The sequence below is a fragment of the Zerene cesonia genome, chromosome 6 (genome assembly GCF_012273895.1).
Source record: "Zerene cesonia ecotype Mississippi chromosome 6, Zerene_cesonia_1.1, whole genome shotgun sequence".
In the NCBI taxonomy this organism is placed as follows: Eukaryota; Metazoa; Arthropoda; class Insecta; order Lepidoptera; family Pieridae; genus Zerene; species Zerene cesonia.
This window is the reverse complement of record NC_052107.1, coordinates 3,862,973-3,879,581: the sequence shown is the minus strand read 5'-3', so window position 1 is coordinate 3,879,581 and position 16,609 is coordinate 3,862,973. Positions and strand designations below refer to the sequence as shown.

The window sequence follows — 16,609 nt, the reverse complement described above, 5'->3', positions numbered from 1 at the left end:
AACGAAAACCAGAACGACTATACGTATATATGGTGTTAACATCGTTTTATTTCATTGTGTGTGTGAATAGCTGGTCATTATATTTGCGAATTTGCACACACCCATTGTGCTTCCTTACTCGTTTCAGCTCTTTTCTGTTGAACGTGCGAAAGTGGAATGCTATGAGAATTATACGGATTAAATATGAATTTAGTTTAAGGTATAAATAATATATTTTTACTGAGTCTGAACATAATTTAAGATTTAATTGTAATAATTAATGTTATTGTATAATTATATGAAAATTCGCATTTATAAAGCTGTATGTATAAAAATGTTATATTACAGGATATTGTTAGAACATCACTAGTTAGGATTGTTAGGAATTGTTGATAAAAATGAATGTGATAAAATCACAAATAAAATGAACAAAATACACCAAAAACAAACCAACTGTACCATTTCAAGTCTGTTCTATGCGATATAACGATATCATTAGAAAAGTTTAAAACACTATTAGCCCTGAAATGCAATATAAAGATTGTCACACATGAAACCTGTCTCGTTTCGTTGCTCGGACGTGTGTTGAATATGTTTTAAAAGCTATTCAAAGCATCTTGTTTATTTCACGGTCTAATACAAATTTGCATTGCGAGTGCAAGATCATTATGTGGCCCGCTTCGCGCATAATATATTCTTGTTTTGTTGAATAATATACATTACGAATCGGATAATTTATCTCATATAAAGTAGAGATAAATGCAAAACTTGTTTTTAAATATCTTGCGAACGAAAGAAGGTGTGAGCTGATTTTATATTAAGATATTATTTTTTCTCTATATATCACTACAATAGTCGCACATTAGGCGTTTGGAATCCAACTGTATGTATTTGTTTTTAAAACAATGCACTTGGACGTAAGTACATATTATAAATAGTGATGTGAGAGGAGCATAAAGTAATGTTATTTTCTTTTCAATTTGGAAAAAAACTATGCATTTGCATAACAGAAAATATCTTATCAATGGCTCATTACAAAATTATTTGTTATTATTTCTTGTATTTGAAGCCCCCGGAAGCATTGTTCCCATGAACCAGTTTTGAATCAGTCCGTTGGTGCCAAAGTCCTTTTTACATCACTAAACATATTGTACAAGACATGCCCCAGGATACATCCAACAATGGAACACTATTGCAACTCTTTAAATCCCCCGAAAAAAATAAATATACTCTATTTGCTTTGACATCCCTATTCAAATACTCTAATTAGTTGCCTACAGGGTTTCGACGATCTTTTACGTTTATGTAATTTAAAATATAGAAAGCCATTAAGAATCGTGTGCAGTTTGCATGCTATAACAGCAATACCAGTATAAATTCATTTGCCATTCACTTAGCAACAAATCATCCCCAGTGAATGCGATATCGTGTCTTCTTAGGTCATCACTACGCGTGCTCTGCATTTCAATGCTATCAGTGATCTTTGATGTTATCGACCGCGCTCGTAACTGGTGTCAAACATATTATAATATCGAGAAATCGATACTCTGTGGGAATATTGCAGAAACGAGTAAGGGATAGAGCGAAGTCGATATTAAAAATGCTTTCGATCGACGTACGAGGAATGGGAGCGCGTGGTGGCTAAAATAGATCTATTGTTGCCATCATTGATATGTCAAGAAAGGGTTGGCTAAGCTCCCGAGGACATGTGTCAAAACTTACTAAATAAATGCACACTATTTTAAATGTTTAAGAATTTGACAGCTTAATACACACAAAATCCGACGAAACGTTTTTCGGTCTAAATTATTATAATGCGCTTATTTTTTATTGAGGGTCTCGTGGGTTTTCGTGACTGAAATATTCCATTTTACATAATATGATGAACACTACAAAATCTCTGAATAATGGTCAAAACTCTCCCACTTCTAACAGTCTAACAATTTCTCATGAACTTGAAAGAACTTCAAAATATTATTAATAGCGGTGCGTCTATTTTCGTTAAACTGGTTTCGCAATACGGAAGCTTAGTTATAAAGATTCCAGTTTTCTTATAAAATACACAAGCGACTCAAGTAACATCTGTCAGCTCCGTTTTGTCAAATATATTTTGTCGGCATCTCCTTTTGTTATTGCTATAAAGCTGCCAGCGTTTTCTTCATCGTATGTCGCTCTTGGCCCATGCTCATTGTTTGTATGTCAGAATCTTTTGCGTGATACAGTTTAGATTTCGAAGGGTATTTTTGGGGGCCTTTAAAATGATAACAGAGTTCTCTTCAGACAAGACTGTTTTCCAAAATTTGTATGGTTTTTTTGTATCAATCATAATGATTGCATATTTGCCAAAAAAAAAAATCAATCATCAAAAGTGTAAATGTGTTATCAAACATGGCCTAGTTTCATGTCCATTATGCAGATTTACATTCCGTTTAGTATGAAAGATAAGTTAATTAAATGCCTGTTAAAGCTGATAGGAATTTCCGACTGGATATGAACACAAACAGAACACTGGTTGTTGAAATTTGTGATACTCGTTCGTTGAGTTAAAACAGCCCTCTCGCTCGTTTTACTTCGTGTTAAAACAACAATGAACTATTCTGCATTCTATTCGGTCGCAAACGTAATCAGCATATTTCGCATTCTCAAATATAGCTTATCGTAAAATTAACTCCATACGAGTTATTATAAACATGTCAAACAATTTTATACAAAAAATATACAAAATAATAAAAAAAAAATGCAAAAATAAGACGTTTCTAAGTCTACACCCTCTTATTTTTGGGTGTCACCCTTTGCAATTTCGCCAATGACAGGACCTTGTGTATTTTTATGTTGAGCCCCATCCCTAGTAAGAATACATAAAAATAAAATATCCAAGGGCTGTATGCCCTACTTAATAATTCTTACTGAATCCCCGATCGTGTTCCCAAACCTCAGTGAATTGACTTTATTTTTTTGTGTTCTTTTTTTTTTGCACAATTCCAGCTTCAAATTGTGCCTTCAATTCTATGACCACGTTGCATTTAGAATAAAATTTTAATTGGTTATTTATAAAAAAAATACTTATATACGTTAAATACAGGATCTTACTATAAAATTGTTTTACTAACTATCGCATTTTTTTATAAATATCACTTACAATACGAAATTCTTAATAGAATTCAGGAACGAAAGAATACGTCAATTTCTATTAGCCTGAGGTCACAATCCCAAATCTTCTTTGAGAATTTGTTTATTTTAATATGTATTAACATTCTTTTGTTCGCGTTTGCCTTGTGTTTCAAATTTAGATCGCCGTTTCTAAAACGGCAAGTATTATTTTTTTATTAACATTAAGAAATGCAAAGAAATAATTTATCTCCCTTCGAGATACACATCATGTCTTGTAAGTTAAAATTTATTGTTACTAAATATGAATAGGCAACACTTCACCGAGTTTTACAATGAAGATTATCTTTTAAATACAATTTAATTGGACCCCTACCTTGAACATTTTGTACGCCATCATTTTTATCATAATGACCTCCAAGTTTGTCACGCATAACTAATGCAAAATTAACTGGCGTGTCTTTTTTACGATGGATTAAATATTATTTTAGTATTTGTTTGGTCGCATTGTTATATTGGATTAGCTCCGTAAGTCCACAGCTTATCTTTCTTGGTACTTTTGTAAATATTGTGGTCATAGTTGTTACAATTGTATATCATGACGATTTTTTTTTAATAAGAACCAATTTACAACCAAGATATTTTATTTATTTTATTTTATTACTCTTTAACAAATAATTGTACAGGAAACTTAAAAATATATATATTAGTAACAAGTAAAAAAGAAAGAGTACAATTTGTTGGGCGGCCTTATCACTCAGAAGTGATCTCTTCCAGGCAACCCGGGCAAAAGGTAACAAGCATTAAAAGAGTACTGGCGGGTCGAGAAATAAAATATAAAAACAACGTACAACATATACATAATATAATATATACATATACACATACACAAATACATAACACAAATACGTACAACATTCAATATATATATACATATAAATCAAATTAAATTAAATAACAAGATACTATATATAATCCTAAGCACAAGGGAAAATGCTATCATCATCTCTACTTCTCCATTTTTATTATCAACTAGCTTTTGCCCGCGGCTTCGCACGCGTTAATTCGGAGTAGTTAAAAAGATTTTATTTTTCTTATAAACTTTCCTCTTGAATCACTCTATCTACTAAAAAACCCCCATCAAAATCCGTTGCGTAGTTTTAAAGATTTAGGCATATAAGGACATAGGGATAGAGAAAGCGACTTTGTTTTATACTATGTAGTAATATAAAATCCATACTAATGTATGTGATGTTAAGAAGTGTTTTTGCTTATTGGTGCGAAATCATTGTTATTTAAACTGAATTTATATAATAAGATACATGTTATTCGAGAACCGTGCCTAGGCTTATAATAAATAATAGTTTTAAATCAATTACGTCTTCTAAACATTAAACTATTAATTTACACGACCTCGTTAAAGTAATATTAAGATAAACCAAAGATAATGAACCGATAATGATGATTAGAATGACCAATCAACTACTCAAGTGCATTTATTGTACCATACGTGCGGATCATCAACATCATTGTATTAACTAGTTGTGGCACGTGCCTTCGCCTGCATGGTCTAAGAAAATTCATATTAAATCGATATGTTTCAACCCGCTAAATCCCTGATCACTGTCCAGCCTCCTAAATATCTTAGACAAAATCATGATATCGCTCCGTTGCGATGTGAAAGAAACACAAACAATCAAATATACTTTCGTATTTAAAAGTTTAGTAAGCATAACCTCAGATTCTAGAGGATAACAGTTGCGTGTCAACACGGCAATGAGATTGCTCGTATTATGGGGGCGGACGGTAATAACGATTTCTGGGCATAGGCTGGCCGGGAAAATGGTATCATTATAGCGACTGAAATGGACGCAGCGAAATAAAATTCATTTTATGTCCTAGTAACGGTTGTGGTCGTTTTTGTGTTGTAGTAATACGTATTGTAGGATGGTGATAGCAATCAGTGTAGTTATCGCTAGAATCTAGATCTATATAAAAAATTGCAACAGAATTTATACTTCACTATTGCTACATAGTATAAAACAATGTCGCTTTCTCCCTCCCTATATCCCAATGTATGTTTAAATCTTTTAAACTACACAATGGATTTTGATGGGTTTTTTTTTTTAAATATATAGAATGATTCAAGAGGAAGGTTCATATATATAACATCTATTAAAATACTTCAAAGCTAGTAGTATAATATAAAACAAAGTCGGTATTTCTGTCCGTTGAGGCCGCAAGAAAAAGCTAGTATGACACAATGAGGAAGATAGGAAGCCTTTAAAATTATATTTTAATTGACAAATTCTAGAAGTTTATTTCCATCACCATCAGAAAACAATATTAATACTTCTTAATTCTTACCAAATTTTTGAACTCGGTCCTAGGTATTATCTATACCTATGTGATTCTTTTATATATATCTGTACCATATATATAAAAGAATCACATAGAGTCGTTAATAATTACGATTAAGTATCTCGCATTTTTCTTTAATCCACACAAAACTATGAACTCATACATTAGAAAAATATTTGCGTTTTTAGTAAAAAAAAAAAACTATGAAGATTTTATTTAAACAGGTACAGGGAATTTTCAAGCCAGCCGTTTCAAGCAGCAGAATCAATCACGCGTTACGGCGGCCCGACGGTCCAGCTACGCTTCCATCACACATCGATTAACCCAACAACCAATATTGATTTTTTTCTACCCTCGTCGCACGAGTTGTGCAGTTAAAATTTATACACAACAGTTATTAAAATGCCTAGCGATATAATTGTATTAAGTCGAAGAACTGTATGACATATAAACAAAGTTTTTTGAATGAACCCTTAACAAATCTTAAAATTATATAACCTGAATATCTAATGGAATATTATCTGGGTGAGTTATCTGTTTTTACGATTTTTTTTTTTTTCAATTTTGAATTTAGAATTTTATTGTGTTTGATTTTACGCGAGTATTATACATATAGAAATGAAAGACTTTTAAACGGATTTTAAACGCGATTTATTCATTATCTTGGAAGAGACTCCCCGGAGACTCCCCGTGACCACGCTCGCTGTAAAGTGTTCGAAACGTCGGGTTAATAATATAATGAATAAATCGCGCATAAAATCCGTTTAAAAGCCTTTAATTTCTAAACTTTGAATTTATTTAATAACAGTTAGCTGAATTTGATAAAGTTCTATCTTATATAAGAGCGAGCAGACGATTACCACGGTCAGCATAACATATATATATTATGTAGGTAGATTGTCCCTCTACGAATGGGTTGGCTACTTTTATATATTTACAACGGTAATTAAGAAAAGTTCTGGGTGAAGAAAAGGCGCATCGTATTTGACCCACTGAAATTTAATTTAACATTTTAACATTGTCTCTAAAATGTTATAGTATTTTTATACAAATTTCACCTAACTACTCTCATATTTCAAGATTAAACGAAAACATTGAATTCCGAGCCTTATTAAGCTTAAATCAACTTATAACGCGGAGGGCCAAACAACACGTGTCGATGTCATTATAATGTCAATAGAGGGCGATTCCCTCTACCCCAGTGAGGGCATCTGATTCATTATAACTACATCGAAACTATATTCTGATATTGATTGATCTTGTATGACGTTAACAACAAGGACGGCGTTTTGAAAATATAGAGTATCCAATATGTATTTAAATGGATTAAAGAAAAAACCAAATTAATTATGTACATCTAACAGACGATGTATCTGATTAACCTGAGACACTAGAATAATAATATTTTCTACTGGTGAAAGAATATCATAATTAGCTTTAAATACGTTTTTAGTTCATCCATTACTAGCTGCACTATGCGACTTCGACTACTTTCATAAGATATTTTTCGGCTTTGCTAAATTTCTAGATGCAGGTTGCGTGATGTTATATAGCTAACTAGTGGTCCGCCCCAGCCTCGCCCCTGGTAGGATAGCCCATAGCATAATCAGCATTGTAGTGTCAAAGTGTCATATTGCAGAGCATATCCTCCATAATAATGACTAGATATTTCATTTATTGACTCGTGTGGTTTTCGCGCACAAAATTAAACGTGAAGGGGAGTATTAACAATTTATAATTCTGGATTCACCGCATGGTATAATATTATTAAACAACTTTTATTGGACGAGGTATGCTTTGACATCGGTCCCACAAATAAAAATTCTACTAAAACTGAAATCATCCCTATTTCAGTCTTTCGGCCATTAAAATTATTTGTTAAGTTTATGTTTTAAAATATACAAATTTTATGCAAATCAACAAGCCTCTAAAACAAATTGCTCTAATCCAATTATAATAACCTTCTTAGCCAAGCAATGCATTATTCTGCTCCTCGCGTTGGGTTTCGCAAACTCCTCTCGAAAGCTCATACATTTCATAGAGCGTAATATCGCAGTTTCGTAAATTTTGCACCGTTCTTACGGAGAGAGGTTGTACGTTATTCCGGCAAGTTTTCGACTTGCTATCAACTTGTTTAAGTTATATTGGTACAAACTACAAGCTCTGAGTGCAGACGCGAGCTCTCAGCTAGTCCGCGCGGCGTTCCCACTTTGTTTTAGTAGTTTGTTAGAGTAGTGGGTATTAAAACTTATGGGTTAAGTTCCGCTGAATTTTATTCGACAAATTTTAGGCTTGTTAATTATTGGTCCAATGACTTCGAGTGGCTACTGGGTATTTTAATATGTGTACGTGGATGTCAACGATGCTATTTTCACGGTCATACATAATACAAAGAGTATTTTTTGTTGTGCCACTTTTATTTTCTACTAGCTGCGCCCCGCAGTTTCACCCGCGTATGTCCGTATCCCGTAGGAATATCTGGATAAAAAGTTGCCTATGTGTTAATCCAGTTGTCCAGCTGTCTACGTACCAAATTTCATTGCAATCGGTTCAGTAGTTTTTGCGTGAAAGAGCAACAAACACACACACATCGTTACAAATTTTCGCATTTATAATATTAGTAGGTTCATAGGTACAGACACATGAAATTGCTAGGTATGTGTGGCATTAAACATTAATGTTGCACTCTTTAAGCCCTTTAATGGTGGTTTATAAATGTAATATGTACGTATCTAATTATTTTTCTTGTAAGCTGTTATTATAGTGAAAACAGGAATAAATAGAAGCGAATATGTTATATAATAGAAAACGACTTACATTGCCTTCCATAAATCAAACGACTCCTTGACTAGTGAAGATAAACTGTACGTCAGCATGTATTTCTACTTTACTACATAGTACAGAACAAAGTCGCTTTATCTGTATATTCCTATGTCCCTATGTATGCTTAAATCTTTAAAATTACGCAACGGATTTGATGAGTTTTTTTTTTATAGATAGAGTGATTCAAGATGAAGGTTTATATGTATAAGAACATCTATTAAACTATCCCAAATAGACGCGTGCGAAGCCGCGGGTAAAAGCTAGTACTAAATAAAATGCAATCCTTTTTTCAAAAGGAGTTCGCATTAGATTAAATAAAGCATACCAGCAAATCTTCAGCTCAGACCGTTATTTATATATTTGTTCGTACCCCAGATTCATAATCTAATTCTATTAAAATTTACAGATCCTATATGCTACTCAGTTGTTTTAACTTAATTGTGCAAAATAAAAATTAAACGTTCCACGGTAGACTGCATATTTGAAACTACAATTTTCTATACACCATATGTCACATTTCGTCCTGGTGAAATAACTTACCCCAATAAAACCCTACAATTTAATGCACGGTATTAATTTGAATATTGTTTTGTTTTATTTTTTCATATTTTGGGGGTAGCTATGTGGACAATCGTTGGTACAAAAAGCTATGTAAGTTTGCCTGGTAGAAAATGGATTTTTGGTTTAAAACGAATACATTTTGGTTTGTTTACTTTATTTTGTATTTTTGGATATTACAAAAAAGAATTTGGAATAAAATTAAATACGCATATAAGTATATCTATACAGAGAAAAGGTGTAAGATGTTAATAACTAATACTTTTTGTGTTATTTTCTTTATTTTGTGTTTTTGGAAAGTACAAAAAGGAATTTAAATTAAAATTAAATACACATATAAGTATATCTATACAGAGAAAAGGTTGGCAGATGTTATAACAATATTCATAATAACTTAAAGTAGGTAGCTTTACAAATATTCACTACTTACGAAGTTTCAGAACTCACGTTTTAAAATGTTTTGATATGTAAAAAGTATTCCATTTCAAACACCATTGTCGAATGTTATATATTCTTATATCAAGATACTGATATGTACAATTTATTAATGTACACTGCATGTCAATAGTGGTTATTACTCTTAAAAATTGTCATAAACATGAAAAGGGGTATTGATCTTAATGAGAAAGGACATATTGTTAAATGTAAAGAGTTGATGGTTGATGTATTGCCAAGAGAAAGTTCCTAACTAGCGAGCTATTCTGCCAATGGGGAAAGTTTCCGCAGAAATTATCAATTATACACTATAACATCCTACATTGTTGACAATGATAGGGGCAAAGTTCGTATTTCCAGGTTCTAAATACAATAGCCTTCATTCTGCATTCTTTAAGCAGGCACGGAAGAAGTGTGTCGTTTATTTCCTTAAATTTAAATATAATTAAAGAAAACGTATGACAATGATTATGCCATTAAAACAATTATACCATGTTTAATGTGTTTATGATTGTTTTAAGGATACATAGTTTATATCCTGTACGGAATGTATCGAGTTGAGATCACATCCGTATCAGACTTTACTTCAATTAATTCCGTAATTTCAAGTTCAACCAAGAAATTTCACGATGTATTTATATCCAACCACCTACTTACGGATGTTCAAGTGTACTTAAAATTTAAAGAGTTCTTCAAACACCCTCATATGCAGCCCTATGATCTATTGAAACACAAATTGCATATTATCCTAAACTAAAAAACATCAAACACATCCCTGAGACTGAGTATCTCTCTATAATCAACCCTCTCGTGAGAAATGGCTGCCATTATTATCAAAAAGGTAATAATCGAATTATAAGTCGATAATCGTAATTCCGCCTGAACGATTTCGTACGCTCATAAATAAATTCAATAATCGAATGATCAAAACCGCTCGTTCGTGACTAATACCGGTGATGATCTTAGAAATGCAACTCGTAAATTTTGTCGGTTTTGGGTCATAAAGTAATCGGGCCCCGACCATAGTGTCAAGTAGTGGAATGAATTATGTAACCAGGGTGACAGACAATTACAACAAGGGATGCACAATGCTCAGTGTTCGCTGGGTATTGTAAAGAGGAATAGAAAGTAGCCATTATAACTTATCTAGCTGATTCCTTATAGAAATGAAGAGGTGACGTTGTTACATTACTGTTATTATATTCTTTAAATGTAATGTTTTTATACGCTTGTTTTTCTTTTATCATTTTGATAAGAGCAGTTTCAAATAGTTCATTTATAAATCAGATTAAGCAGAAATGTAGAAGATATTGCATCGAAGCGGTCTTTCATTATATGATTCACAACATATAAATAATATGTATTGACGTCACGCAGCGATTATTCATAAAGCAAAATTGTTTATCACTTAATAACTGTCTAATAGACCGCGCTATTTTCGCCGATGAAAAATCTGTAAGCTTTGTACGATCGGATGTTTTTACATATGTAATATACCAACGTCATTGAAGCAGTGTGGATGGCTTATGTAAGTTCGCAAAACCAAAGAAATAGGTCGTAGCCTTAAGCTCAAGGTAGTTCAAACTGGAACACTGTAAAAATTGTAACGCTATCGTGTTGTTTCAATATTATGAGAGAGGTATGCAGATTGATAGTGCTTCATTAATTTAAAAGGAAATATTAGGAAATCATTTTATTTAACACATTTTTTGTACCTTATGCATTTTGAAAGTATTCTTTGTATACGGAATTTTTGTGGTTTAGTATATTAGATTATTCGCTTATCACTAATAAAATAATTCATTTTCATACATGCTCAATATTGTATTTTTAAAATTATTATTGTTCTGTTCCAGGTAATCATCAACAGAAAGGGAAAGGCAGGAATGTTTGGTATAGTTTAATAATATATGGATTTTCATATCAATATCTCTACTAACTTTTCCAATTCTCTATTTATTTAGGTAATTTTCTGTTAACCTTTATAAATGTCAAAATACCTTTTAATTTTTCACTTACATCGGCACTTAACATTTATTCACGTATATATAAAATAATCATTGAAATGACCGTGAAGTGAATTGAAATATGTATTAGAAATTAGGCAATAATTCCGTTCGTCGAGGAAACGTTTTTAGTACTATGAAGTTTTTAGTATCTTCGTCACTGTCACGTTTCTATTATCTGTTCTTATTTCTTTAGCATACGATTCCACCTACATAAAAACAATGTATCGTATTTTGTAATATTTTATAACTATGTAGGAAGTACGACAAGGCAAGGCGAAACGTTTTTACATTTTAGAAGTAGTTATGCCTAATATAAGAAATAGCATTGATACCAAGAACCTACGCAAAGGTTTAGCTTAATTATTAAAATACAATTTGTATTAGTAAAATATTTTCAGAACTATATTATAATAATCAATATTTTCTGAAAAAACTTGGAGATTATTTCAAAATAATGCAAACTATTGATAGTGTTAAGAAGAAATATCCATTTGTCTTCAGTACAGTAATTAACATAATTTTTATGTACCACGATAGCAATAGAAAACTACGTAGGTATAAAAGCATAACCGTGGTAACAAAATTCCAAATAAGATTTTATTTTAAATACAAATGAAAAGATTCAAAATGTTACAGATGTATGAACTTACTTATTTAACTGTTTATTTACTCATACATAGATAAATTGTATAACTATTCAATTGAATATCGATGTTGTTAAGCGCTAACAGGATATTTTGTAACATTATATAAGGACCCTACTTTCTCTGCTCTATTAAAAGCATTGCAAATTATTAAAACTATGAAAAGGCCTCAGGTAATATTTTGTCAAACGAGAAAAATGATGTTGATATTATGAATCACGAATAAATGGTAGTTAAGTTGGTGTTAAATGACTAATAAAATCATCGGTCAAGCCGATATTTGAATATAGGTATGTTTATCACAGAAATAAAGAAAATTCTTTTGAATGAATCCTTTCATCACTTTCTATAAATAATTCAGCACCAACAACATTTAGAAAACAAAAGACTCAAGTTAAATATTCTTAACACTAACCTTATAAAAAGGGTAACATCGGTCAAACAATAGAAAGTATTTTAAGTAAGAATTTCCACGGACAAAACTGGAAGACGGGGTATCGGGAATAAGGAGTCCGGACCGGTCCTTTCCCGATTCTAGATGTGGGAGGACGACATTCTCAAAAAGTAATGATAAATCATTAGCTCCGTAAACGTATGAGACTGGTTTTAAAGGGAATAGTGTGATGGCATAATTTTTCATATGCAATTAGATACGATTGTTGGAGAATCTTTCTGTTAAATAATGAATAGTCCATTTTTAAATTGTTTAATTGTAAGGTGGGATTCGGATGATCAATTTCTTAATCTTTATATTTTAAGTCTGAAGAGATGTTTGTTCGAACTTATCTCTTCTTTCTTTCGATTGGAAAAATTCCTTCACGTATTAGTAGATAGTCCATTTGAACAGACAGAGAGACATGTAAAATGGCGAGGCACAACTAGTATTAAAAATAAAATACGAACATTCTTATAAGTTTACTTGTATTGAAATAATTTACTTGTACACGCGATTTTAAAATGAGGAAGTTGGTTTGCTGCCATAATATTGCACTTTGTTGAAAAATAGACGTATAATTTTGTATAGTTTCAAAGTTATTTCATTTAGGTTAGGGACTATATAATAATTCCTCTTAACACATAAGCATAGCTATACTACTCAATAATTCTGTAAGCTATGAATGATCGGTGTTCCGCTAATACAGATTGAAGAAACCATAATTTTATTAAAGGCGATGGAACTTGCCTCGTAATACATTGGCTGATAAATAAAATAGTGACCAGAATATCGTGCAGCGATGCCACGATAAGGGTTTGCACGACTCTCAACGGGACTACAGTATAGCATAGCGGCTAAAGCGCTAAGACAGATTACTTGTTTCCTCAATAATTAATTTTAATATGCTTACACTTGAAACCAGTATAAAATATTTTTTTCTTAAATGAGACTTTAGTATTTTCGTGTATACACATACGAGTATTTGTGTGTTTAATTTTAAAAGAGTAATCGTCAATTTAGATAGAGATTCGCTTTGTTTGGGTATCCTCGGGTCGTGATAACTACATATGAAATAAAATAAATAATAAATTATGATAAATCATGATGAGTTGTAGAAGATTACAAGAAATTTTGGAAAACATTGTATCTTTTCTATTTTTTAGTCTCCAATCTGAAAAAGTATACGTGATTTTGTAATCTGACAAACATACGCTGTTATAAACAACAAAATCCATTACATTAAAAATAAATTAGCAAATTGAAAGACATACAACGAAATTAACCGGTTTCGTTTTACCATTCGACTTTTAATTATCAGTCTTTGTAATTAAATGCGCCTCACTCTAATCAGTTAAGTTGTCGAGTTAATTACACACCCCTTATTAAGGTGAGGCCACTGTTGCTACTTAAAAACTAATAATAAAAGCAAACATTTACATGGCGCTTTTTCTTCTATACTTTCCTTACAGTTTTTTTTACAAGCCTCGTCGAAACGTTAATTTGCTGATTTCGAAACAAAGCTTAACTAATTGGCCTTCAATATGGCACCATAATTAGTATTGATTAGGTAAACTGTAGGGTTAGATGGAGTTTACTTCTGATATTACAACCAATCGCTTAACATTTACATATTTATAACAATTAAAGCGTGATTGATGAATGTATTTCATGAATGTCTGCATTTTAACGAACGGGTAATAAAACTAAGGGTTCAGTGCCATCCAAGTTTACGCCTTGAAACTTATTACAGCAATGAATAAGCTTCCTAAAATGTATTGAAGATTCATCCCCTTTTAAGTGCCGACGATCTTGTCCGTCATTAAAATAAGTAAAATGACGTATGTATTTTTCAATTCGTATGGGATGTAAAGAGTGTATGGGTATTGGATATAATATAAAAATCTCTAGATAATAAAGTGTCTCCTTTTCAGTCTTATCCAATTCTTATCTTATTTATGATGAATTAAAAGATAAATTAATGACACATTGTTTTCGTAAATAATCTGATAAAAGGATATAATTTGCAAGAGTTCTATTTACTCTGGTGAATATGGTCGTACGGCGGCACGGCGCACGTGAGGCAGTATGCCGCTCGCTCTTGGCCGGTCGACACGTGCGCACTCACTGGCAACATGAAGTCGCTACGACTTCAGTCGGTCGCTCGGTCCCTCTAAATAAAGGCAGGATAGGCGAAATTTCGTGTACAGAATTTTTAATCACAAAAACAATACTTGTGACGTATTAACAATAGATTACGACAGCGGATACAGTTTTTTTTAATGAGAATTGGATAAGTACATGTGAAGTGTAAAATAATGTTGATTTTCCTAGTGCAGTTTATGGTATAAACTTGATGGTGTCTAAATTGTGAGAATCGTCAGCAAAGAGTTTACCGTGAGAATGGATGTTTGAATCGGAAAGTTTAGGTTTCGTAAATAAATACAAAATGTTGGCAGTTAAAAACTTTTTCATGCCTGAGAAAAGGGTGGACTCTCCCAGATTCTCCCGTATGCCCGAAGCACTTATGAGATCTATTCGACGTCGCTCTTTGAGGGTTAAGAGGACGAAATCTTTGGTTCTTGTTAACGAGAAGAGGAAATCTGGTGAGTGGTATCACTTGTAGCGTATTACACATTTCAACACAGACGTTTCGCGTTGGAGCAGCGTATATTGCGCTCTATATAAATTCGTGACTGTAAAGAAAATTAATTTTAAATTATTCCGCTTTATTGGTTTCCTAAGTGCGTTTGAATAAACCGGTAGTGATAACGTTCGAAGGGATAGGAGGAAATAGACATTCTGTTACATAATCTGTTTGAATAAAGATCTTGTATAGATTTAAGGTGATATATTGTAGGTATATTTAAAGTTAAACTATCGAACAGTTTGAGCACTGCGTAATTTAATTTGCAGTTTATACAGTACACAATGTTGTCAATATAGATAATATTGTAGTAACGGGTTTCTTGACGTGTAACTAAAATAGTTTTATTGTGCTCGCAGTACCTATCTCTAACTGAATAAACGAATTCTTGTTTAATCAGCATTTACGTGACTTATACGATTAATAGAGTTATTGTAGAATGTAGAGTCATTTCGAATTATAAATCATTTGGTTTATGACTTGAAATTACTTTATTTAATAATCACAGTCGTGTTGTGTATCGTGTTTCTACTTATAGTAATTATAAGTGAAGAAATTAGAGAGATAATTAGTTTTTGTTAGTTTTAATGTAACGACTAGTAGTCAAATTAAGAAATTGTATTCATGTTGTTTACATTTTTAACCTACAGAAGCCTTGCTGTAAATTTTTTATTTATTTTTATCTGGTATACTTCCTTATTACCCTTCCTTTACTTATATGAAGTTCTAGGGTTACCTAAAAAAAAAATCTTATTCGAGGTTGAAGTATAATTTAATGCTCAAAATATTTAGAAGGAAATTTGCCGTTTAATTTTGCAAAATATGTTGCATGTACATACACTAAAAAGGATATTATAAAACTTTGTATTTAATAATTACATGTGAATTTAAACGTATATTATGAGATTAGAAATTGTTGCAAGGCATTAGAAATCATATCGTTTCAATTACATAGTGTTTCATTCTAACTCGGCCTGAAATAATTAGATATTTTACATCATGTCATTGGCATTGGCGTCTTTCGTACGTTCTATTTATATGTGTATCATCTGAGTATGAATCAATCTTTCGACTTATAATATACTTAACGCATTTAGGCGGTGTGTCAATGTGTTATAATTTTTCTGTATATATGCGTGCTAACTTTCGCTATGATTGTTCTAAAGAGATCAGTCCTAGTTAGTAATGTGAAAAAGATAAGCAATCTCGGAGTATCCTCCTCATAGTTCTCGTTCAGGTGATATTTTGTGGGACGGGTGAGATAAAACTGCGCTATATCCTTTCTCAAACACTATGTTTGTGCCAAAATTCATGCATATCGTTTCAGTGGTTTAGGTGTAAAGAGGAACAACAGACAGAGTAATTTCACACTTTTCACAATAGAAATTATCTTCAATGAATTGCCATTCCAACTATATTATTGCATAAACATTTAGTAATATATTAAAATTTTTAAATCCTAAAGTCTTTGAATCCTAAATAGACTTTATTTAGTGTAGGTCTACAAAATGAACAATCATTACTAAGGTTGAAGATTAAGATGGTGTGGACATTATAATTAAGTAAGAGTTATACATTTTAAATGGCTTAACGGAAACTAAACACATGTTCT

General features: G+C 31.9%; 1 protein-coding gene across 4 annotated transcripts in view; it reads left to right on the top strand.

The window, feature by feature from the left end:
• Positions 1 to 16,609, top strand: part of LOC119840379 (centaurin-gamma-1A) — a 105,534-nt gene that overhangs the window by 56,871 nt on the left and 32,054 nt on the right. For 2 of the 4 annotated variants that reach the window (XM_038366975.1, XM_038366973.1), the window contains exon 1: positions 14,439 to 14,956. The exons of the other annotated variants lie outside the window; for them this stretch is intronic. In XM_038366975.1, coding sequence (XP_038222903.1) covers positions 14,758 to 14,956 — 199 coding nt within the window. In that variant the 5' untranslated portion in view covers positions 14,439 to 14,757. Of the gene's footprint in view, positions 1 to 14,438; positions 14,957 to 16,609 lie in introns of those variants that run through there. 4 annotated transcript variants of the gene reach the window in all.